The sequence below is a fragment of the Cetorhinus maximus genome, chromosome 29 (assembly GCF_964194155.1).
Source record: "Cetorhinus maximus chromosome 29, sCetMax3.hap1.1, whole genome shotgun sequence".
NCBI lineage: Eukaryota > Metazoa > Chordata > Chondrichthyes > Lamniformes > Cetorhinidae > Cetorhinus > Cetorhinus maximus.
In genome coordinates this window covers 3769925-3795039 of record NC_135907.1, presented here as the reverse complement: position 1 = coordinate 3795039, position 25115 = coordinate 3769925, and the positions used below count along the sequence as shown (strand labels likewise).

Sequence of the window (25115 nt, the reverse complement as noted above, 5' to 3'; positions counted from 1 at the left end):
CACGTGCCCCGCCCCCTTGATGATGTCACTGTCCGCCATGCTGTCGCGCTGTCTCTACGCCGCCCGGGCTCCCGCTTGGAGCCGGAGTCTGATCCGGGCCCGGAGCGCCCTGGCCCAGCTCAACGCGCTGCTGGAGGCCGAGCTGGAGAGTATCCGGGGGGCCGGTACCTGGAAAAGCGAGAGAGTCATCACCTCCAAACAGGGAGCGCACATCAGCGTTCAGGGCAGCAGCGGAGGTAGGAGAGGGAGAGAGGGAGAGGGAGAGAGGAAGAGGGGGGAGAGGAGGAGGGGGGAGGGGGGAGAGGAGGGGAGGGGGAGAGGGGGAGGGGGAGAGGAGGGAGGAAGAGGGGGAGGGGGAGAGGAGGGGGGAGGGAGGAGGAGAGGAGGAGGGGGGGAGAGGAGGGGAGGGGGGAGAGGAGGGGGAGGGGTAGATGGGGAGGGGGGAGAGGAGGGGAGGGGGAGAGGAGGGGGAGGGGTAGATGGGGAGGGGGGAGAGGAGGGGGGAGGGAGATGGAGAGGGGGAGAGAGGGGGAGGGGGGAGAGGAGGGGGGAGGGAGGAAGAGGGGAGGGGGAGAGGAGGGGGGAGGGAGGAAGAGGAGGGAGGGGGGAGAGGAGGGGAGGGAGGAAGAGGAGGGGGGAGGGGGAGAGGAGGGAGGGAGGGGAGGGAGGAAGAGGAGGGGGGGAGGGGGAGAGGAGGGGGGAGGGAGGAAGAGGAGGGGGGAGGGGGGAGAGGAGGGGAGGGAGGAAGAGGAGGGGGGGGGAGGGAGGAAGAGGAGGGGGGGAGGGGGAGAGGGGGGGAGGGAGGAAGGAGGAGGGGGGGAGGGGGAGAGGGGGGAGGGAGGAAGAGGAGGGGGGGAGGGGGAGAGGAGGGGGGAGGGAGGAAGAGGAGGGGGGGGAGGGGGGAGAGGAGGGGAGGGAGGGAAGAGGAGGGGAGGGAGGGGGAGAGGAGGGGGAGGGGAGGAAGAGGAGGGGGGGAGGGGAGGAGAGGAGGGGAGGGAGGAAGAGGAGGGGGAGAGGGGGGAGGGAGGAGGGAGGAGGGGGGAGGGGGAGAGGAGGGGAGGGAGGAGAGGAGGGGAGGGAGGAAGAGGAGGGGAGAGGAGGGAGGGAGGAAGAGGAGGGGGGGAGGGGAGAGGAGGGGAGGGAGGAAGAGGGGGAGGGGGGAGGGGAGGGGGAGGGGGGAGGGGAGGGGAAGAGGAGGGGGGGAGGGGGAGAGGAGGGGAGGGAGGAAGAGGGGGAGGGGGGAGGGGAGGGGAAGAGGAGGGGGGAGGGGGAGAGGAGGGGAGGGAGGAAGAGGGAGGAAGAGGGGGAGGGGGGAGGGGAGGGGAAGAGGAGGGGGGGAGGGGGAGAGGAGGGGAGGGAGGAAGAGGGGGAGGGGGGAGGGGAGGGGAAGAGGAGGGGGGAGGGGGAGAGGAGGGGAGGGAGGAAGAGGGGGAGGGGGGAGGGGAGGGGAAGAGGAGGGGGGGAGGGGGAGAGGAGGGGAGGGAGGAAGAGGGGGAGGGGGGAGGGGAGGGGAAGAGGAGGGGGGAGGGGGAGAGGAGGGGAGGGAGGAAGAGGGGGAGGGAGGGGAGGGGGAGGGGAGGGAGGGGGAGGGGGAGAAGGGAGGGGGGAGGGAGGGGGAGAAAGGGAGGGGGAGGGAAGGGAGAGAGGGAGAGAAGGAAGGTGGAGGGAAGGGAGAGAGGGAGGAGGGAGGGGAGGGGGAGAGGAGGGGGAGGGGAGGAGGGAAAGGGTAGGAGGGAGAGGGGAGGGGGGAGAGGAGGAGAGGGAGGGAGGGGGGAGAGAGGAGGGGGACGGGGAGAGATGAGACAGATATGAGGGGGGGAGGGGAGGGGGTAAGAAGAGTGGGGACGGGGAGATATGGGGGAGAGCTAGACCCCCTCTAACCCCTGATCTATCAGCAAAACCCATGAGGTATCCCCCTTCCCTTCCCTCTCCCTCTGTAAACACGTCAACACTGTTCACCTCAATCAGCCCCTGTGGGCACAGCTTCCATGTTCTCACCCCTCTGAGCTAACAAGTTTCTTAATTCCCCACTCGGTTTCTTGGTGTCTGTCTCATATTTGCTCTTCCCCAAAAGAAACACACCCTCTGTGCCCTCTCTGTCAAAATATTACACCATTGAAAGCCCTGTAAATAGTTTACCGGTTTTATGCTGTACATATGTCACTGTATTGAGTGATGTAACAATTGCACTGGCTGTGATTGATTGTCCATCAGACAGGCTGAAGGGTCTCACTGTCTCCAGGACTGAGCTCCCTCTCTGCTCTGACGCAGCCACCTTGTGAGTGGGGCTCTTGTCTCCGTTTCCCAGTTTAGCTGGCAGTGTGAACATGCTCCCATTTGTTAAGTGTTGCATCAGACAGATTTCATGCCATAATCCTCATAAGAGAGGGACCATCTCTGCCTCAGAAAATATAGTGTTAATGGGCGGAGCTGGTACCAGCCTGTCTGAACCAGTCACACTAACAGTTCATCGACATGAATTTAAGGCATTCGGTAACCTGCAGCCACAATGTGATCCTCAAAACGGCACTGGACTGTAACACTGTGCTGGTCAGCACGGGACCCAGGCTGTGCAGGTCATGTTCAGTACAAGGCCCCCATAAGAAATAGGAATAGGAGTAGACCATTCAGCCCTTCAAGCCTGCTCCGCCATTCAATAAGATCATGGCTTATCTTTTTGTGTTTTGATTTCCACATCCCCATCGGCCCCCAGTAACCTTTGATTCCCTTGCCTGACTAGAATCTATCTACCTCTGCATTAAAAATATTCAATGACCCCGTCTCCACCACCTTTTGAGGCCCAGAGTTCCAAAGCCGCACAACCCTCTGAGAGACAAAAATTCTCCTCATCTCTGTCCTAAAAGAGAGACCCCTAATTTTAAAACAGTGCCCACTAGTTCTGGACTCACCCACAAGAGGAAATATCCTTTCCACGTCCACCTTGTTAAGGTCGTTCAGGATCTTGTATACTTCAATCAAATCACCCTTCACTCTTCTAAACTGTAGAAGATTGTAGCGCTGATGGTCCAGTACTGAACTTCTCTCTGAGCTGCTCATTGTTTAAAGGGCCAGTTTGCAGTAGTTTATTCCTGTAATTTCCCATTGTTTAACATGTTGTGCCGAAAGATTTGGATGAAGATTTGCAGCTGTAGGTGTTCACGGTCATTCAGATCCTCTCCCACAGTTTGACAGCGTGTGGGTGCCCTGTGAAAGTCACCATTCTACACATGTGCCCTATTATTCTCAGCGAGCTGTTTAACTACAGTCTTCCTGCCCAGCACATGCATTATCCAATCAGCATTGCTGAACAGTGTAAGGATGATCCTGCTTCTTTCTTCATCTTCCTTTCCCAACACTGATTCCAACTGTTGCAAAGAACAGGAAATTCTGGCAATACTCAGCAGGTCGGTCAGGCAGCATCGAGGGAGACCAATTCTCGCTGTATCCTTAAGCAGATGAGAACAGCCGATTGTGCAGAGAAACTGGAAGGTTCCCAATCACGACGGGGCCTGCAGTGTAGTCGATGAGCTCATTGACTCTGAGTGAAAATGGGGGGAGCTGTCTAAGGATTGTCTCGTTCGCCAATGTTTCCCCTATTCTCTGCCCCCCCTCCATCCTCGGCAGTGGGCCCAGTGTCACGCGGACGATGTTTTCCAGTCATTTAGCTCCTGTGTTTCACTTTATTGCAGAGCCCACCGAGCATTGTCGAGTTTCTTCCCTCACTTTGGAGACTTGCCCAGTTTGATGTGTGATCACAAATGAAATTGTTTTAGATTGTCCTTTCATCATTTGATTTGTCTTATAGTGAAATTTGATAATTACCAAAACTGTGCTGGCCCCCAATGTGTAGTAAAGCTCAGTGTTCACTGCGCAGAGAGCAGTGGCTGGGTGGGATTGGTTGGTAATGGCGGTGACCTCTCTTTCGCCCCCTCCTTTCTCTGTGATGTTGTGGAGTGTCTAGGGCTGGTCAGACCCCTAGGGAATGATCTGTCAATGTGCTCTCTCTTTCTCTCTCTCTCTCTCTCTCTCTCTCTCTCTCTCTCTCTCACACTCTCTCTCTCACACACTCTCTCTCTCTTTCTCTCTCTCCTGCAGCCATTCTGAATTTCTGTGCGAACAACTACCTGGGCCTGTCGAGTCACCCTGAGGTGATACAGTCAGGAATCGAAGCTTTGGATCAGTACGGAGCAGGGCTGAGCTCCGTCCGTTTCATTTGTGGCACCCAGGTCAGTTCATAAGAGTACACAGGACTGAACAAAGGCCGCTTGGCCCAACTCCTCCTCCTCGATTTCACACTTGACCCAACCCAAGGCCCCCTGTCTCCATTTTGCCCACTAACACTAAGCTGGGGGACAGGCACCAGTTCCTGGGTACTAAACCACCTCTTGGCATAAAGTGTGACTATAAGAACACACAAGAAATAGGAACAGGAGTAGGCCATTCAGCCCATCGAGCCTGCCCCAGCATGCAATAAGATCATGGCTGATCTGATTGTGGTCTTAACTCCACTTCCCTGCTTGTCCACCCCAGCCCCCGGCCGAACCCTTGACTCCCTTGTCAATTAAAAATCTGTCCAACACTGTCTTTAATATATTTAATGACCCAGCCTCCACTGCTCTCTGAGGAAGAGAATTGCCAAGGCTGAGAGAGAGAAGAAATTCCTCATCATCTCCACCTTAATTGGGAGACCTCTTATTTTGAAGCAGTGGCCCCTAGTTCTAGATTCTAGAGGAGGAACATTCTCTCAGCACTGACCCTGTCAAACCCCCTCAGAATTTTTCAATAAGATCACCTCTCATTCATTCTATACTCATGCAGTGAGTATAGGCCCAACCTGCTCAACCTTTCCTCATGAGACAATCCCCTTCATCCCAGGAATCCCAGTGAGCCTTCTCTGAACTGCCTCCAATGCAAAATCGTGAGATATGTTGTGTACTACTTCAACATGAACACTCCCAGCTTCTAACACATCCCCCATTCTCATCCTCCCCATCAACACTGCCAGTTTCTAACACATCCCCCATTCTCACCCTCCCCATCAACACTCCCAGCTTCTAATACATCCCCCATTCTCACCCTCCCCATCAACACTCCCAGCTTCTAACACATCCCCCATTCTCATCCTCCCCATCAACACTCCCAGCTTCTAACACATCCCCCATTCTCACCCTCCCCATCAACACTCCCAGCTTCTAATACATCCCCCATTCTCACCCTCCCCATCAACACTCCCAGCTTCTAACACATCCCCCATTCTCACCCTCCCCATCAACACTCCCAGCTTCTAATACATCCCCCATTCTCATCCTCCCCATCAACACTCCCAGCTTCTAACACATCCCCCATTCTCACCCTCCCCATCAACACTCCCAGCTTCTAACACATCCCCCATTCTCATCCTCCCCATCAACACTCCCAGCTTCTAATACATCCCCCATTCTCACCCTCCCCATCAACACTCCCAGCTTCTAACACATCCCCCATTCTCACCCTCTCCATCAACCCTCCCAGCTTCTACACATCCCCCATTCTCACCCTCCCCATCCAGCCTCCAGCTTCTACATGTCCCCCATTCTCTCCTTCCCCACCAACTCTCCCAGCTACTACATGTCCCTCATTTGCTCCCTCCCCATCCAGCTTCTACACAACCAAACCCCATCCTCACCCTCCCATCTTCTACACACCCAACCCCCATCCTCACCCTCCCATCTTCTACATGTCCTCTACACTAACTGTCCAGCTGGAGGCGCTAACCTTGAAATGCGACATGGCTGTGATTTTGCCCCTCGAGTGGGACAAGATCACTGTGAATTGATTTGGAAAGCATTTTTATATTATTTGTTTCTGCGGCGGGATTAGCTTGATAGAGGGTGAAAGTGATGTGTACAGTGTCGCTGAGGGAGGTGGAGTGGGACCTAACCTCTTCCTGCTTATATCCCTAGAATCTGCACAAGAACTTAGAGGCCAAGATCGCAAAGTTCCACCAGAGAGAGGATGCCATTCTGTACGCCAGCTGTTTTGATGCCAATGCTGGGATTTTTGAGGTGGGTCCTATGCCCTCTGAGTATGTCAGACCTTGCGTTGACATGAACTACCTGTCACAGTATTTCTTTTGGTTCCAATGTGCCTGTCATGTCCCAGAGCTATCTACGAGGAACGAGACAGATTATTGATTCACGTTTACACCTGGAGCTGGATTTGCTTTTAACTGTCGGATTTACACGTTTGCAATTCGAACCCGGAGCGAGGGGGATCCGATGGTTCTGCATTTGTCTGGAGCACATTAGCAGATAGACGATGAATGTGATTGTCCAGCAGAATATAGTTGCCCCGCTTTCCTTCTGTGTTCCCTTGCCATCTCCTTTAAAGTAGCCGTGTGGTTAATCTATCGGTGCCTCCTGGTCAGTTCCTACTTGACGCCCTATGCTGCAGCCTCGCTGTGCCCTCTGTCCCACCCCTGAAGGAGGTGGATGCCAAGCAGGCCCAGCTAAAGCCTCTTGCAGTCAAAAAACTCATGGTCGGAGCCAGAAGTGTTTTTAATGAGATACAATAAACTGTAAGGAAACACAGTATCTGCTCAGTGTGGCTGGCCATTCCTGGCAGTGGAGGATTCATCAAGGATCTGGGTAATCATCCAAATAATGCAACACACTGCCAGGCATCTCTCTCCATCAGCTCATACTGTAACATTACTGGTTAGAGACAGCCTTACTTTGTGGAGTATTTTCACGTGTCGTTATAATTTTAATAACCTTATTGAACACCAGAGTTTAAAATTGAGGGGTTTTGATGTGGGGATGATTGGCATTTTTGACGGAGCAAGTTATGATCTGGAACATGTTGCCTGACCGGGTGAGTGGAAGTGAATTCAATTATATTTTTTTAAAAAGAGAATTGAAAAGGGATGATGTGCAAGATGGGATGATGATGTCGCTGTATTCGGGGCTCCAGTTGCTCTTCCTAAACTAGCGTTCTTACACTCACTGAATCACTTGACCTGAAATTGGTTTAATCAGTTAAGTCCTGCCACAGTGCCGCATACTGACAGTCAGATTGCGGGGACATAGAATGGTTAAAGCACAGTCTGAAAGGTAGTGAGTAGTTTATGTTAATGTTGGGATCCTGCTGCAATGGAGTGCATGCTTTAAGTTTGTAATTAACAGCAGTTGCCGCCAATCGGGGAACGATTAGGGATTTATTGCAAGTGTGAAAAAAAACAGTTCATACTGGGTGTTGGGAGGAACAAGAGGAATTGGTGCCATTGCTCTGTAGTCTTTGAAATAAACCTGGATTAAGGAAAATACTGACTTCAGCTTCATCCTTTCCTAAATGTGCAAGCAGTGAGATGAACAGTTTTCCCCAGTAATGTCCTGTGCTTGCTGCATGTAATCTCCTCGCTTTGATAAAATGTTAAATCTAACTGATGGGAGGGCAATCCCCATTGCTTAGTAAGCAAAGGCACTGCCCACCGACTCTCCTGGCATCTCCTCCCGGTGAGACTGGGCTTTTGGCACTGCCTCCCGATGGAAATCAGGTGAGCAGTCAGATTCGCACCTACCGCTTTGTGGCATAATGTGCCAGGGCCGTGCCTAAACCCGACATGGCTGCCGAGAACATGCTGTCTGTTCCCACCAAGCGACCTGAGTCCTCGATTCCTGCCAGGCGGTTTAACCTCCTAGCCGTTGCCTTTTCCAGGTCCTGTTAACCCCTGAAGATGCCATTCTCTCGGATGAACTCAACCATGCATCGATCATTGATGGAGTTCGGCTGTGCAAGGCCAACAAATACCGCTTCAAACACCTGGACGTCAGTGACCTGGAGGCCAAGTTGAAGGAAGCCCAGGTATGTTTAACAGCACTCGTTTAGCTGTCTGTGCAATAACTATTATTATTACGAAAATGGTCATCCAACAAAGGTCAGGTGGTGATTGGCTCCCTTTTGTGTACTCGTTTCTTCACCCTTGTGAAATCCCTTTTCCTCCTCTTTCTCCCATCCTGTAACCATTAGTTTTCCAATTTGCTTTATCACCTCGTCCTTGTCTGAGTCTTCCATATGAGCACTGGATCTTCATCTGCTTTTCATCGCGAGGGTATTTTTTGGGGCAGGGGAGCATGTAGATCTTTATAAAGCCCTCTCAGCAGTGTAACAAGCATTGTGAACTAAATGGTACAGCTTGGAAGGGAGATTCAAGAATCAAGCGATGAGAGTTCACATACACAAACCTATGAAGGTGACAGGGCAACACTTTTTTCCCCCTAATAAGTGATTTTGGTTTTATAGATAAAGAAGCATCGAGTACAAAAGCAAGAAAGTTAAACTAAACCTTTAGAAATCATTGGTTAGGAATCATCTGGAGCATTGTGTCCAATTCTGGATACCATGCTTTAGGAAGGATGTCGAGGCTTTGGAGGGAGTGCAGAGGAGATTTACTAGGATGGAGTAAGGGACTTCTGTTCTGTGGAAAGACTGGAGAAGCTGGGAGTGGTCTCCTCAAAGTGGAGAAAGTTGGTTAGTGTAAATCGAGAGAAACTGTTCCGACTGGCAGGAGGGTCGGTTAACCAGAGGACACAGAATGACTTAAGATAATTGGTGAAAGAACCAGAAACAAGAGTTTTCTTTAAATGTTGAGTTAGTGATGTGGGCTGCACTTCCTAAAAAGGAGGTGGAAGCAGATTTAATAACTTTCAAAAGGGTAAACTTAAAAAAAAATTACAGAGCTATGGGGAAAGGGGAGTGGGGCTAATAGGATAGCTCTTTCAGAGACAGGATGGGATAAATGGCCCATTGTGCTGTATGATTTCATGATAAACATTCACATTTCTCTGGTTGTATTATTGTTACTATAAAATTATTTTCACTTTTCTTCCTAACTTCAATGGAGTGATACAGTGTTAAAGGGTGGGGGGTGGGGAGCGTGTTCCAGGCTGCCTGACCCAGTCCTCCAAGCCGCCCCTTTAAGAAAAGCAGAGACTGTTGCCGTTTCATTTTCTATGCAGTACGGCTCCCCTCCCCTGCACAGTTCTGGTTTCCTCAAAAACCATTATAGAGGCACTGGGGAAGATGCAAAAGAAAGTTTACAAGGAGGATACCTCAACTGGGAGGTCCTGGCTGTCAGGATAGACTGGACAGCCTGGGGCTGTGTTCTCTAGGAGAGAATAGGCTGGCAGGTGACATGGTAGAGTTCTTTAAGATTATGAATAGCGTATACACAGAAGATGTCTGTACTTACTGGCGAAACTGAAACTAGGGACCATAAATATAAGATAATCACTACTAAACCCGACAGGGAATTGAAGAGAAACTCCTTTCCCTGTTTCCTACATTGCAACAGTGACTGAACTTTAACAAAATCTACATTGTAAGGCACTTTGAGATGTCCAGCGATCATGAAAGGCACAATGTAAATGCAAGTCTTTCCTTATGCAGGGATTGGTGAGAATGTGAGGAAAGAAAGACATGCTTGCATTTTTTAGTTCATTTATGGGATGTGGTTAGGCCAGCATTTAACTGCCCATCCCTAATTTCCCTTGGGAAGGTGGTGGTGAGCTGCCTTCTTGAACCGCTGCAATCCACAGTGCTGTTAGGGAGGGAGTTCCAGGATATTGTCCCAGCAACAGTGAAGCGACGGCCGATATATTTCCAAGTCAGGATGGTCTGTGGCTTGGAGGGGAACTTCCAGGCAGTGGTGTTCCCATCTGTCTGCTGCCCTTGTCCTTCTAGATGGTAGGGGTCATGGGTTTGGAAGGTGCTGTCTAAGGAGGCTTGGTGAAAATAGGAGCAGGGGTAGGTTATTCGGCCCTTTGAGCCTGCTCTGCCTTTCAATATGATCATGGCTGATCCTCTATCTCAATGCCATACTCCTGCTCTCTCCCCATACCCCTTGATACTTATAGAGCCTAGAAATCTATCTATTTCCTCCTCAAATATATTCAGTGACTTGCCCTTTACAGCCCTCTGTGGTAGAGAATTCCACAGGTTCATCACCCTCTGAGTGAAGAGGTTTCTCCTCATCTCAGTCCTAACTGGTCTACCCCATATCCTGAGATTGTGACTTCTTGTTCTAAACCCCCCTTCCGTCCCAGCCAGAGGAAACATCATCCCTGCCAGAATTTTAAATGTTTCAATGAGATCCCCTCTCATTCTTCGAAACTCCAGTGAATACAGGGCCTAGTCGGCCCAATCTCTCCTCATACGGCAATCCTGCCATCCCAGGAATCAGTCTGGTGAACCTTTGCTGCACTCCCTCTATGGCAAGCATATCCTTTCTTAGGTAAGGAGACCAAAACTGTACACAATATTCCAGTTGTGATCTCACCAAGGCCCTGTACAGCCTTGCTGCTGTAATCAGGCCTTCTCACAGTGAAGGCCAACATACCATTTGCTGCCTTAGCTGCTTGCTGCACCTGCGTGCTTGCTTTCAGGACACCCAAGTCCCTTTGTACATCAACATTTCCCAATCTATCACCATTTAAATAATACTCTGCCATTCTGCTTTTCCTACCATAATGGATAATTTCGCTCTCATCCACATTATACTGCATCTGCCATTTCTTTGCCCACTCACTCAACTTGTCTAAATCACCTTGAAGCCTCTTAACATCCTCCTCATCGCTCACATTCCCACCCAGTTTTGTGTTGTCAGAAAACTTGGAAATATTACATTTGGTTCCCTCATCCAAATCATTGATATATATTGTGAATAGCTGGGACCCAAGCACTGTTCCCTGCGGTGCCTCACTAGTCACCACCTGCCACTCCGAAAAAGACCCATTTATTCCTACTCTGTTTCCTGTCTACTAACCAATTCTCAATCCATGCCAGTATATTACTCCCAATTCCATGTGCTTTAATTTTGCACATGAACCTCTTATGTGGGACTTTATCAAAAGCTTTCTGAAAATCCAAATACACCACATCCACTGGTTCTCCCTCATCTATTTTGGTAGTTACGTCCTCAAAAAAAAAACTCCAACGGGTTTGTCAAACATAATTTCCCTTTCATAAATCCATGTTGACTTTTCATAAATCCTGTTTATATTTTCTAAGTGTCCTGTTGGCACATCCTTTATAATAGACTCTAGCATTTTCCCTACTACTGATGATAGGCTAACTGGTCTGTAATTCGCTGTTTTCTCCCCCCCTCCACTTCGTTTTTTAAATAGTGGGGTTACATTTGCCACCCTCCAATCTCCCGGGACAGTTCCAGAATCTACAGAATTTTGGAAGATGGAACAGCCAACATATCCACTATTTCCATGGCCAATTCCTTTAGTACCCTGGGATGTAGATTATCAGCTCGGGCTTTATTGGCTTTCAGTCCCATTAATTTCTCAAGCACTCTTTTAGTGATGGTAATTTCCTTCAATTCCCCCTTCTCACTAGACCCTCGATTCCCTAGCATTTATGGGAAGTTATTTGTGTCTCCCTCCATGAAGACAGAACTAAAGTAATTGTTTAATTGCTCTGCCATTTCCTTGTTCTCTATTATAAATTCTTTCATTTTGGACTGTAAGGGACTTTGTCTTCAATCTGTTTCTTCTTACATTCTTATAGATGCGTTTACAGCCCTCTTGTATCTTGTAGTGCATCTTGTAGGTGGTACCCACTGCTGCTACTGTGCGTTAGTGGTGGAGGCAGTGAATGTTTGTGGATGGGGTGCCAGTCAAGTGGGGTGCTTTGTCCTGGGTATTGTCGAGATTCTTGAGTGTTGTTGGAGCTGCACTTATTCAGGCAAGTGAAGAGTATTCCATCACACTCCTGACTTGTGCCTTATAGATGGTGGACAGGCTTTGGAGAGTCAGGAGGTGAGTTACTCGCTACAGGATTCCTAGTCTCTGACCTGCTCTTGTAGCCATAGTATTTATATGGCTAGTCCAGTTCAGTTTCTGGTCAATGGTAACACCCAGGATGTTGATAGTGAGGGATTCAGTAATGGTAATGCCATTGAATGCCATAGGGCGAAGGTTAGATTCTCTCGTTGGGCGTGGTCATTGTGTGGCATGAATGTTACTTGCCACTTGTCAGCCCAAGCTTGGACATTGTCCTGGTCTTGCTGCATTTGGACATGGACTGCTTCAGTGTCTGAGGAATTGCAAATGATGCTGAACATTGTGCAATCATCAGCGAACATCCCCACTCCTGGCCTTATGATGGAAGGAAGGTCATTGATGAAGCAGCTGAAGATGGTTGGGCCTAGGACACTACCCTGAGGAACTCCTGCAGTGATGTCCTGGAGCTGAGATGATTGACCTCCAACAACCACAACCATCTTCCTTTGTGCTAGGTATGGCTCCAACCAGCAGAGAGTTTTCCCCCCAATTCCCATTGACCCCAGTTTAGCTAAGGCTCCTTAGCCACACTTGTCCTGCTTTTTGTGTATAGGACAAATTGCTCGGTAGATACTACCGTTGTAGCTGTATTGAAGCGGCTTGGCTAGGGGGCGTGGCAAGTTCTGGAGCACAAGTCTTCAATACCATTGCCAGAATATTGTCAGGATCAGTAGCCATTGCATTCAGCCGTTTCTTGATATCATGTGGAGTGAATTGAATTGGCTGAAGACTGGCATCTGTGATGCTGGAGACCTCCGGAGGAGGAGGCCGAGATGGATCATCCACTCGGCACTTCTGGCTGAAGATTGTTAAATGCTTCAGCCTTATCCTTTACATCGATCTGCTGGGCTACCCTGTCATTGAGGGTGGGGTATTTGTGGAACCCTCCTCCTCCTCCAGTGAGCTGCCATTGTCAGCTATCCCTCAATTCGAGGATGACGCTTCACACCGGGTTACGAGCTTCTGTTTTTTTATTCATTCATGGATGCCGGCTTTGCTGGCTGGGCCTTCAGACGTGGGTCTTCATGTGACTGAACAGGCCGATTCTCGACTCTCAGATCTTTGGGCGTGGGGGCAGGATGTCCCACGAGTTAGTGGGATCCGGAGTGCAGGATTTACTTCCTTTTCTTTCTTTCTTTCTCTGTTGCCGCTCTGCCTCATCACTAAGGCATTAGGACTCAATGTGATGCAGCTTGATGGACAAGTTGTCGCTGTTTTGGTAGCCAGCTCCTCCCAGCCACCTATATCGATGCTGCCGCACTTCATGGAGAGCTTCACAGTGTCCTTAAACATTTTCTTTGTCTTCCCCCCGGAAGATGGACCATTTGAGGGTTGGGAAAACAGGACCTGGTGGAGGGAGATGTTTTTTGACCATCTGGACACAGGCTTGTATTTCCACAACCACAGAACATCCCAAAGCCCTTTACAGCCAGGGGGGGTGTTATAATGTAGCAGCTTGCTACCTCATGGAGTATTTGAGGCAAATAATGTAAATGTGTTTGAGGGGAAGCTTGATAAGCACATGACATGGGGTGAAAGGACTAGAAAGATTTGTTAATGGGGTGAAATGAAAGTGGGAGGACGTAAGCACCATTATAGACCAGTTAGACAGAATGCGTTGTAAACTCTGTGGAATTCTCTTCCAGAAACACCGGATGCGTTTGATTGTTACCGATGGCGTTTTCTCCATGGATGGTGATGTGGCACCACTGAAAGGGATTTGTGACCTGTCAGAGAAATACAATGCTCTGGTTTTCATTGATGAATGCCACGCTACTGGATTTATAGGACCTAACGGACGGTAGGGAACTACTCTGGTGGATGTGCCTGTCCTGTCAGATAATGGCAGGGTTGGGGGGGAAAGGTAGAGGTCAGATGCCCATGTAGTAAGCCACCTTATGGTACATTTCAATCCCACCCTGTCTCCTAGGTTTTGGGGTGTAGACTTTTAATGTTCCCCAAAATGTGGAAGGGCTATTTGCTTCCCCCACTACTCCTCCCTTGCACCTCCATGCCAAAGGTCAATGGATGGTACCAAATGCCAAGTTGACGATTGCTGGCATGGGGTGGCTGGTGGAGGGGGGAAGTTACATTTGTTATGGGTTGCAGTACTGGGTGCTGCTCTGAATCATTGGGGCAGAGCAGAGGGAGCTTCACATTGCATCACACCTGACTGCCCAAAGGAAGATCTTCTAATTGCCAGTGATCAGCCCCGTCTTCGCTGAACACAAATTGTGTGAATTCTGACAAAGACAACTCCTTCCCTTTCTCCCTACCACCAAGCCCAATTGGGGGGGGAAAAAGTGAATCAGAATTCCGGACATTTGAGCGGAAATGAAATGAGTGAAATTTTGTCTCTCTCTCTCTCTCTCTGTCTGGGGCAGGGGCACGGATGAGTTGCTGGGAGTAATGGACCGAGTTCATATTGTAAACTCCACTCTCGGAAAGGCACTGGGTGGAGCGGCAGGTAAGTGCAGACAAAGCCCTGGGGTCTCATTTCTCGAGAGATAGCAGAGAATTTATGTTAAAACTGAACTGGCTTCTGGATAGTCAGCTTCTTACTCTTGGCCAATCCCTTTAGTATCCCTCCCTCAATCTCCTCTCTTCCTGTACTGGCTATCTAGATGAGTCCACCGTTTAATGGTTGAAATTGTGGGTCCATTTTACCCCAATGTACAGCCGGACTGCTAGTTTAAACCTCCACTGCTGCCTTGACCATTCTTGCTCTGTCTTTCTCTGTGAACACTCAGTCTTTTCTCAAATTCGGCATTATGACTCTGCTTCTGCACTGAGTTACTCAGCAGCTGTCTGTCTCTGTCCTGCTGCTTAAATTTTAAACCACTGTACAGACCTATGTAAAAGTTGATCTTGATTTGACCTGTGATTTTTGGCTTAAAATTTCAAAAATTTTCATATGCCTTATGTAAAAGTTGACCATAGTTATTCAGGGATCAAAGTCATTGTCTGACCTACACTTCCTCCCTGGGACCCCTTCGCATACTCACTGAAATAAAGGGGAGACGCTATCCAGGAAAGTTCGCCCATCGGGAGCAGCCTGAGCTGATGCTCCGCTAGCGTTGCCGTCACAGACAGCCCAAGTCACAGCATTCCCTGAGGGAAACCGTGACAGCAACCTGCCAACCTCACCCTGCTGCATCGGGGCTCGGAACTGAACAGCGCAACTTGTCTGACTGTGGCAGATCCGTCCTCACCAGGATGCAACTTTCCATAGCATAGCAACAGGCAAGGGCAGCTGGCCAATCAGTGGACTCGTCTAGATAGCCAGCCCACGTACAGGATACTGTCTGAGGCCCAAATCGTGCACGCATGTGAACCCCCATCCAAAATATTACTTGTATAAAGTTGACCCGTAACTTTTGCCTAAAAAATTGGTCTCAAAAATAAGACTTTTCCGGCGCTATATCGAGTACAGCCCTTCCCTCACTGCTGCTGTTCCCTGCTGAGTCTGTGACTATTCTACCGGTTTTTCAGCTGCAGCCTGATTTCTGCCTAGACCTCCACACTCCTGGGCTGGACTACGTTTCTCTGCCATTTCTGGATCTTATTGTGACTTTCAGCTTTGCCACCATTTGTTTTTTTGCCGCTGATTCTCCAGGCCTCCTGGTTCTTCGTCCTCCTTTGAGCGTCTCACTTTGTTCCACCCCTCTCGCTTCTCACCTTAAATCCTCATTCACTATCGCCAACCCAAGTACCATCAAAATTTACCCACTGTAGATAGCTTCACTGTTTTCCTGCCTCTGTTTTTGCACCAAACAACTTCTCATCCATGGCGATTTCAACCTCCATCTCAGCTCAGCATGTTCTCGCTCCCCTTGAGCTCACTGGCCTCTCATCCTCCCTAAATCTCTTCCTCTGTCCAAACTCCCCAGTCCATAGTCACAGGCACCCCCTTGATCTTGCTGTCTCATGTGATCTCACTCCTCTTGTCGTGTCTATCTTTCCTGAACTGCAAATCGCCGGCCTTTAAACCCCTATCTCCGTCACCTCCTGCAAGTACAAGGAGCTCATGGGCTTCTTTGGTGCATTCTCCTTGTCCGCCTCGATCTGTCTGCAGCCTTCAACATGGCACCATCCTCCTCCAACACCTTCCAACTGGGTGGGACTCCATTCACTTAGTCCCATTCTTACTTATCCAGTCATGGAAGGCCTTCTCTTTGTGGCCAGGCTTTTCTTCCTGCTCCTGCACCATTACCTCTGGTGTCTCTCCCCTCCCCGCCAAGGATTTACCCTTAGCTTCCCTCCCCCCACCCACCATTTCTCATCCACATGCTGCCCCTCGTTGACATCATCCGAGAATGCAGCATCAGTTTCTACGCGTACACTGATGCTTGGCTCCCCCAGACCCCCACCTCACTTGATCCCTCCGCTGCCTCTAAATTGAGATTGCCTGATACCCAGTCTGAGATGAGCAGAAATTTCCTCTGTTTAAATATTGCGAAGACCGAGGCCATTGTCTTCAGTCCCCGACTCGACCTTCGTTCCATAGGATTTAGTAAAACAAAAGCAAAACACTGCAGATGCTGGAGATCTGAAATAAAACAGAAAGTGCTGGAAAGGCTCAGCAGGACAGGCAGCGTCTGTGGAGAAAGAAACAGAGTTAACGTTTTGAGTCCAGTATGACTCCTCTTTGGAACAGCGAAGGGTTCCGAAGAAGACTTCATATTGGACTTGAAACATCGGCTGTTTCTTTCTCCGCAGATACTGCCAGACCTGCTGAGCTTTTCCAGCACTTTCTGTTTTTATTCCATAGGATGTGCTGCCTAGCAAGTGATACCCACATCCCACGAAAGAATAAAAGTGGGTAGAATGTGGAACTCGCTACCACATGGACTTCACCAGAGGGCACAGGTTTAAGGTAATTGGCAAGTGTACCAGAAGGGCAATGAGGAAATCTTTTTCACTGAATGCGTTGTTTGATCTGGTATGCACTGCTGCTAAGAGTGGAGTAGCTTTCAGAAGGGAATGGGATAAATGATTAAAAAGGAAGCATCTGTAGGTATAGAGACGGTAAAATGAGCTGAGGAGTGGGACTAATTGGGTAGCTCTTTGAAAGAGCAGGCACAGGCACGATGGGCCGAATGGTCACCTCTTACACTGCATCATTCTTTGATTTTATGACACACTGAAACTTTACGTGTCTTCTCAAGGTGGATACACCACAGGACCTAAGGCTCTGATTGCACTACTGCGTCAGCGATCCAGACCCTACCTCTTCTCCAATACCCTGCCCCCTCCTGTGGTCGGTTGTGCCTCCAAAGCCCTCGACCTCCTGATGGACAGTAACATAATCGCCCAAACTATGACATCAAAAACCAAAAGGTAAGTTATCCAGGAGTGAGCCTGTCTGTCATCTTCACTTCTCTCCTCTGCTTCGAGGAGAACTAACTTATTAAAATGTTTAATCGTTTTCTCCTGCTCTGAATTCTTCACTTGTCATCTTGCCCCCTCTGGGGGTCACTATTCTAACATTCTCCTTGCTGGCCTCCCATCCTCTAACCTTCAACTTGTCCCCCAGTGCATTAAATCCAACATGCATCTTGTCTATAAACCCTTGCATTGCCTTGCTTCACCTATCTCTACCGTCTCTTCGAGCACTGTGTTCACCACCCCTCCCTCAATCACTCTGCCCTCTGTATAGTTCCCTCTCACCTGATACACCATCAAGTTGGCAGCACCCTGTCCTCTGGAGACAACAGCGCCCCCCCTGCCCACCAAGCACTGCAATTTTGTCTCCTCCAGTGAAAAATCTCGCATGTCCCCCATTGTCCATGTGTTTGGCCATCTCCTGTGTTCCCCCCCATCTACCTCACTATGCTTATCGCTGTGGTTATCTGAGAATTGCGTTGGCCTCCTTAATGGTGAAAAGCGCAGCATAAATGCCAGAGAGTGGTTAGACTATGAAACTCTCTACCACAGGGATGCTTTTGAGGAAAAACTCAATAAACAAGGGAGGGAGAAAGGCATGGAAGGGAATGGTGATAGTTGGATGGGGAAGGGTGGGTGGAGGCTTACCACGGAGCAGAAACACTGGCTTCCCACCTACCCCCCTTATAAATTCAGTTCATCCGCATCAAGTCCTCTTCATCCATCCCCCCTATTCTCACTGACCTACATCGACTGCTGGTTTGGCAACACCTCAGTTTTTAAATTTTCACCTTTGTTTTCGAACCGCTCCATGGCCTCGCCCCTGCCTATCTCTGGTGCCTTCCTCTAGCCCCACAACCCTTATACCCCTTCAATTCTGGCCGCTTGCACATCCCTGATTGTTGTTTCTCCGCCGTCGGCCGGCATGCCTTCAGCTGGCCTAGTCCTAAGCTCGGAAGTCCCTTCCTAAACTTCCCCCTGCTTTCAGATCCTGAGCTCCCGCTGAAAGGTTTCTACGCTGATTTGAATTGACTCTGATTTGCCTGCTCTGCACAGGTTCCGCAGTCAGATGACGGCTGCAGGATTCACCATTGGCGGAATGGACCACCCCATTTGTCCAGTGATGCTGGGAGACGCCCGGCTAGCATCAACCATCGCAGAGGACATGTTGAAACGAGGTAGCCTGCAGACTCAGCCTCTATATTATCTGTGTGCCCCAGTCTGAGGGCAGCTGCTTGCTGAGTTGTTGGGAGTTATTCCCTCCCTTCTGTCCCTGACCGAGTCTGACCACAGCAGCCGTCCCCTCCTCCCAGTGGGTTTTAAATTTTTGGGCCTTTTTATTGCTCCATATGTTAATGCTCTTAATATGCTGTGTTCTATGGCGAACCCTTGTCCACTATTGAAATATAAAATGCACAAGGATGTTTCTTCTTAATGGACACAATTGCTATTGGCTGAAGTGGAGGTGGTAGGGTGCTTTAAATGGGGTGGGATATTTGGCCTATCTTAGTTTTCCAATCGGAATCAGTGACTGAGTTCCCCTCCTGCCTGCAGTCATCTACTCTACCTGACTCTTCACAGAGTCCACACGCTGCCCTGAAAGCCATTCTGTCTGTGAATCACTCTTTGCTCATGTTCTCCCGACTCTGGCCTTGAACGTTTACCCATTACAAGTAGCAGCACTCATAGCTCTGAGTCCGAAAGTGGCGGGCCCAAGTCCCACTCCAGAGATTTGAGCCCATAATCCAGACCGGCACTCCTGTGCATGTACTGAGGGACTGCTGCACTGTTGGCAATGCTGTCTTTCGGATAAGATGCTAAATCGAGGCCCCGTCTGCCCCCTCAGGTGGACTATTTCAAAGAGGAGTTCTCCTTGATGTCCTGACCAACATCACTAAAACAAATTAGTCATGATTGCATTGCTATTTGTGGGAGCTTGCTGTGCACAGCATTTCCTACTTTACATCCATGACTGTTTCAAAAGTGCTACATTGGCACTGAAGTGCTTTAGAACATCCTGAGGTGGTGAAGCAGACCATATAAATGTTTATTGTATTGTTCTTTTACTGCTCTTAATTCACACTTTCCATCACCTTTGAACCTTGAACTTCCTTCATTTTAAGGATAAAGAGCCCAAGGTTCTCTGATCTTTCCTCCTCAATTTTTTGACCCTGCACCATCTCCATGGCCTGAATGAGCAACAGAAAATGCTGGAAAAGCTCAGCAGGTCTGGCAGCATCTGTGGAGAGAGAAACGGAGTTGACTTTTTGAGTCCGTATGACTCCTCTACAGAGCCTGAATGATCAAACTTGGTTCATTCAGTTTTCTGCTTCCTGACCACTTTTTTCCATCAAGGCTTAAGGGTTGCTGGAGATGCGCTCGGAGCTTCGGCCAAGACTCCGGGAGTGGCCTGTCCTCGTTAGACAGCTTGTGGAGTGATATATTTTGTTCAGTGTTTTGAATCGATAGGACTCCTACTATCCAAGAACCGGAGGGCGGGTATTCTGGGAATTCTTGTCTGGCCAGAGCGTTTTTCCTATCGGTCATTCATCTTGCCTTGCTTTGACTCAGGAATATACGTGATTGGCTTCAGCTACCCCGTGGTCCCCAAGGGCAAAGCGCGGATCCGGGTGCAGATCTCCGCTGCCCATAGCGACGAGGATATTGACCGATGTGTGGAGGCCTTCGTAGAGATTGGGCGGAAACATAAAGTAATTTCCTGAAAGACACCTGAAGCCTTGCAGCCCAAAAGCAGCTCGTACATAACCTAAAGGATGTCGGATGATCGAGGGTTAACCAAAGAAATAAACGTGCTGACCATTATTTTGCACAGTAATGCTAATTCAACTGAAGTTTGTGGGATTTGGTTTGACTGTCACCGCCTGTTTTCTGAAGGATGCCAGACTTGTATGAAATCAATATTGTCTTATCTTTGCGTTCATAAAACCAAAATATTGCAGCCGCTTGATCCATTGATTCTGAAATGTTACATTTAATCAAATCCTGGGATATTGTGTATCTGGGATTCCTGGCTATAATGTACATATAAAGCTGAAGCATGTGTGTGCGTGAGGTCAGTCCTGTGAAGCTTAGGGCTCTGCCAGTTGGAAGTACTTACTCAACAAGGTCTGTTGTTGTTGTATTACATCGGATTTACATCCCAGAAACGGGCCATTCACTATCCCCACCCCCCCAACTACTTCCAAGTCACTCACCATCCTGACTTGGAAATATATCGGTTGTTCCTTCACTGTCGCTAGGTCAAAATCCTGGAACTCCCTCCCTAACAGCACTGTGGGTGCACCTACACAACATGGACTGCAGCAGTTCAAGAAGGCAGCTCACCACCACCTTCTGAGTTAGGGATGGGCAATAAATGCTGGCCTAGCCAGCACTACCCACAACCCATGAATGAATAAATAAAAAAATAAACTGTGTTTATGCTCAACATGAGCCTCCTACTTCACCTATGGGCATACTTTTCCATATATATATCCTTCTGTGGTGAATTTGAGTTTAGTGATAATCCCTCGCTCTCACAGATATGCCAGCTGAAGTTCTGGATTTGGGTGTGCTGACAGAGTTACTCAGCTTATCGGCAGCAAGGGTGGTTCCATAAAGTGACAGACTCATGACAGCACATGAGGCCTATTCAGCCCATCGAGTACATGCTGACTCTGAGAAGCAATCCAGTCAGTCCCATTCCCCCTGCTCCATTTCTCTAGCTCTGACAGTTTATTTTCCTCAAATGCCCATCCAATTTCCTTTTGCAATAATTCTCCATCTCCGTGCCAAGCCCCCCTCCCCCCACCTTTTACAGGTAGCAAGTTCCAGGTTACAAGGTGTTGCATAAGAAAGTTCTTCCTCCCTCTACCTCCTGCCCAGAGCCTTACACCTGTGATCCCTAGTCCCTGTACATCAGCTATTTTCTTTGTTCATGGGATGTCAGCATCACTGGCTAGGCCAGCATTTATTGCTCACGTTTAAGAGTCAACCACATTGCTGTGGGTCTGGAGTCACATGTAGGCCAGACCAGGTAAGGATGGCAGATTTGCTTCCCTAAAGCTAATGGGAACAGCTTTTCTCTTTCTACCGTGTACACCTCTATCAAATCTCTCCTCAATCTTCTTTGCTGCAAGGAAAATGACCCTGGCTCCTCCAACCTCACCTTGTAGCTAAAGTGCCTCATCCCTGGAACCCTCTCAGGAGCTCTATATTACTCTGGTCAATGGATCAGTGATTAAAGCATAAGTGGTGGCCATTTGGGCTCTTGTGCACGCCAGCTCTTTGAGAGAGCTCTCCATTAGTCCCAGCCCTCCCAGATGTTTGAAGGAGGCAAGTGCCATGGACAAAAGGGGAACCGGTGGATGTGCTGTACTTGAATTTCCAGAAGGCATTTGATAAGGTGCCACATCAAAGGTTATTGCAGAAAATAAAAGCCCATGGTGTAGGGGGTGACATATTGATGTGGATGGAAGATTGGTTGGCTAACAGGAAGCAGAGAGCTGGCATAAATGGGTCTTTTTCTGGTTGGCAGGATGTGACGAGTGGTGTGCCACAGGGATCAGTGCTGGGGCCTCAAGTTTTTACTATTTATTGTAAATGATTTGGATGAAGGGACCAAAGGAATGGTTGCTAAATTTGCTGGTGACACAGATTGGTAGGAAAGTAAATTGTGAAGAGGATGTACGGACAAAGTGACAGGTGAGTGGCAAAGGTCTGGCAAATGGAGTATAATGTGGGCAAATGTGAAATTGTTCATTTTGGCAGGAAGAATAAAAAAGCTTATCTAAAATCTGAGATTCAGAGGGATCTGGGTGTCCTAGAGCATGAATCACAAAAGGCTGGCATCCAGTTACAAGAGGTAATTAGGAAAGTTATTATTTATTGTGAGGGGAATTGATTACAACAGTAGGGAGGTTATGTTTCAGTTGTACAGGGCATTGGTGAGACCACATCTGGAGTATTGTGTACAGTGCTGGTTTCTTTATAAAGATGTAAATGTGTTAGAAGCAGTTCAGAGAAGGTTTACTAGACTAATACCAGGAATGGGCGGGTTGTCTTATGAGGAAAAGCTAGACAGGTTAGGCTTGTATCTGCTGGAGTTTAGAAGTTAGAGGCGACTTAATTGAAATCTTTATGATCCTGAGGGATCTTGACAGGGTGGATGTGGAGAGGATGTTTCCTCTTGTGGGTGAATCTAGAACTAGGGGGTCACTGTTTAAAAATAAGGGGTCACTCATTTAAGACAGAGATGAGAGATTTTTTCTCTGTAGGTTGTCTTTGGAAGTCCCTTCCTCAAAAGGTGGCGGAAGCAGAGTTTTTGAATAATTTTAAGACAGCTAGATAGATCCTTGATTAACAAGAGGGTGAAAGGCTATCGAGGGTAGGCAGGAATGTGGAGTTGAGATTACAATCAGATCAGCCATGATCTTATTGAATGGCAGAGCAGGCTCAAGGGGCCGAGTGGCCTACTCCTAATTCATATGTTTGTATGTTCGTATGTTAAACTAACTGGCCTATAGTTTCCTGCTTTCCATCTGACTCACTTTTTGAATAAAGGTATTACATTTGCTATTTTCCAATCTAATGGCACCTTCCTTGAACCCAGGGAATTTTTGGAAAATTAAAACCAACGCATCAACTATCTCACTAGCCACTTCTTTTAAGATTCTAGGATGAAGCCCACCAGGACCCGATGATTTGTCAGCCCCCAGCTCCGACAATTTGCTGAGTACCACTTCCATGATGATTGTAATTTTCCTGAGTTCCTTCCAGTTCCTGATTTACAGCTATTTCTGGGATGTTACTTGTGTCCTCTATAGTGAAGACCGATGCAAAATGCTCAATTTTATCTGCCATCTCTTTCGAAAGGACCAACGCTCACTTTAACTTTTCTCATTTATCTATAGAAACTCTTACTACGCGTCTTTATATTTCTAGCTACCTTTCTCTCATACTCTAATTTTCCCTCATTAATCTTTTTGTCATTACTTGTTCTTGAGATTCTGGCCTACCACCCATCTTTGCGCAATTATATACTTTTTCTTTACGTTTGATACGGTCTTTAAATGTTTTTGTTAACCTTGGAATTTTTAATCTGAATTACAGCTTCGGATTCCGGCAGCAAAATTATGGAAAGTTTTGCTAAGAGTGGATACGTGTGGGGAAGAGCATAACTAGAGCCAAAAGGGACTTCAGAAAAACGTCTTTACCCAAAGGGTTGTAAAAATGTGAAACTCACCTCCAGAGGGAGTGATTGATGAGAATAGTATAGATGCATTTAAGGGGAAACTAGACAAGTATAGGAGGGAGAAGGGAAGAGAGGGTTAAATTTAGATGAACGATGGGAGGAGACTCTCAAGTGGAGCATCGCAGAATCTTTACAGTGCAGGGAGGCCATTTGGCCCATCGAGTCTGCACTGGCTTTCTGAAAGAACGTTCTACCTAGTGCCTCGCTTTATCCCCATAACCCTGCATGTTCTTTCTTTTCAAATAGCCTTCAAATTCTCTTGAATACCTCAATTGAACCTAGCTCCACCACCCTCTCAGGAAGTTTGTTCCAGACTCCAACCACCCTCTGGGTGAAAGAATATTTCCTCACATCACTTTTACTCCTTTTGCCAATTATTTTGAATCTGTGCCCTCTAGTTTTTGAGTGGGAGCAGTTTCTCACTATTTACTCTGTCCATATCCCTCAGGATCTTGAATACCTCGATCAAGTTTCCTCTCAGCATTCCCTTCTCCAAGGAAAACAGCCCCAACCTCTCCAATCTATCCTCATAGCTACAGTTCTTTATCCCTGGAATCATTCTTGTGAATCTCCTCTGTACTTTCTCCAATGCCTTCACATCCTTCCTCAATGTGCCCTGTGGTGTCCAGTACTGAATGCAGTACTCTAGATGAGGCCTCTAAAAGAGGTGCAGGAACAGAGGGACCTCAGTGTATACGTACATAAGTCATTGAAGATGGCAAGGCTTATTGAGAGAGCAGCTAATAAAGCATATAGTATCTTAGGCTTTATTAATAGGAACATTGAGAACAAGAATAAGGAGATCATGTTGAATTTGTATAAGACACTAGTTAGGCCTCAACTGGAGTGCTGCATCCAGTTCTGTGTGCCAATCTTGAGGAAGGATGTGAAGGCATTGGAGAGGGTACAGAGGAGATTCACAAGAATGATTCCCGGGATGAAGAACTGTAGCTATGAGGATAGATTGGAGAATGTTTTCCTTGGAGAAAAGAAGGCTGAGAGGAGGCTTGATAGAGGTATTCAAGATCCTGAGAGGTGAGGACAGGGTAAATAGTGAGAAACTGTTCCCACTCAAGAGAACATCAAGAACTAGTGGGCACAGATTCAAAATAATTGGCAAAAGGAGATAATGTGATGCGAGGAAAAATATTTTCACCCAGAGGGAGACTGGAGTCAGGAACAAGTTTCAAGAAAGGGTGGTGGAGGCAGGTTCGATCGAGGTATTCAAAAGGGAATTGGATTGTTACCTGAAAAGAGAGAATGTGCAAAGTTACGGGAATGAGGCAGGGGAGCGGGACTAGGTGGATGCTCTTTCAGAGAGCCAGTGCAGGCTCTATGGACTGAATGGCCTCCTCCTACACTGTAAAGATACCGTGATAGAAGAGTCACATTGGACTCGGAATGTTAACCGTTAATTCTCTGCACAGATGCTACAGAATATCAGCATTGCTGTAAAAAGGGATATACCCAAGCTTTTTATCTTGCATTCATCAGGACACCACAAGAATACCAAATGTAATGGGAACAATTGATAGTGTATGAGAAGAGAGTGTTGACTGGTTGGCAAGGCGTTGCCATGGAGAATGCACCAATTGATTGTGGCTGATAGTTAACTGCCCAGCATTGATTGAAATTTAAACCAGGCAGCT

The 25115-nt window shown here is 48.3% G+C and overlaps 1 protein-coding gene across 1 annotated transcript; it reads left to right on the top strand.

Annotated features, from left to right (window-relative positions):
* Positions 1-20172, top strand: gcat (glycine C-acetyltransferase). The gene is made up of 9 exons (XM_078532046.1): positions 1-236; positions 4096-4226; positions 5943-6044; positions 7696-7842; positions 13475-13629; positions 14213-14295; positions 16997-17168; positions 18270-18391; positions 19785-20172. Exons 1-9 carry the CDS (start codon positions 20-22, stop codon positions 19934-19936), a joined length of 1281 nt encoding a protein of 426 aa, XP_078388172.1. The 5' UTR covers positions 1-19; the 3' UTR covers positions 19937-20172.
* Positions 20173-25115: the final 4943 nt, after the last annotated feature.

What these genes read in the sequence shown, in the direction of transcription:
- gcat (XM_078532046.1), top strand. Translation starts at nt 20, where the DNA reads ATGATGTCACTGTCCGCCATGCTGTCGCGCTGTCTCTACGCCGCCCGG. An exon ending in TTTATAGGACCTAACGGACG is followed by an intron (nt 13,630 to 14,212) that starts GTAGGGAACTAC and finishes TGTCTGGGGCAG; the next exon opens with GGGCACGGATGAGTTGCTGG. An exon ending in AGAGGACATGTTGAAACGAG is followed by an intron (nt 18,392 to 19,784) that starts GTAGCCTGCAGA and finishes GCTTTGACTCAG; the next exon opens with GAATATACGTGATTGGCTTC.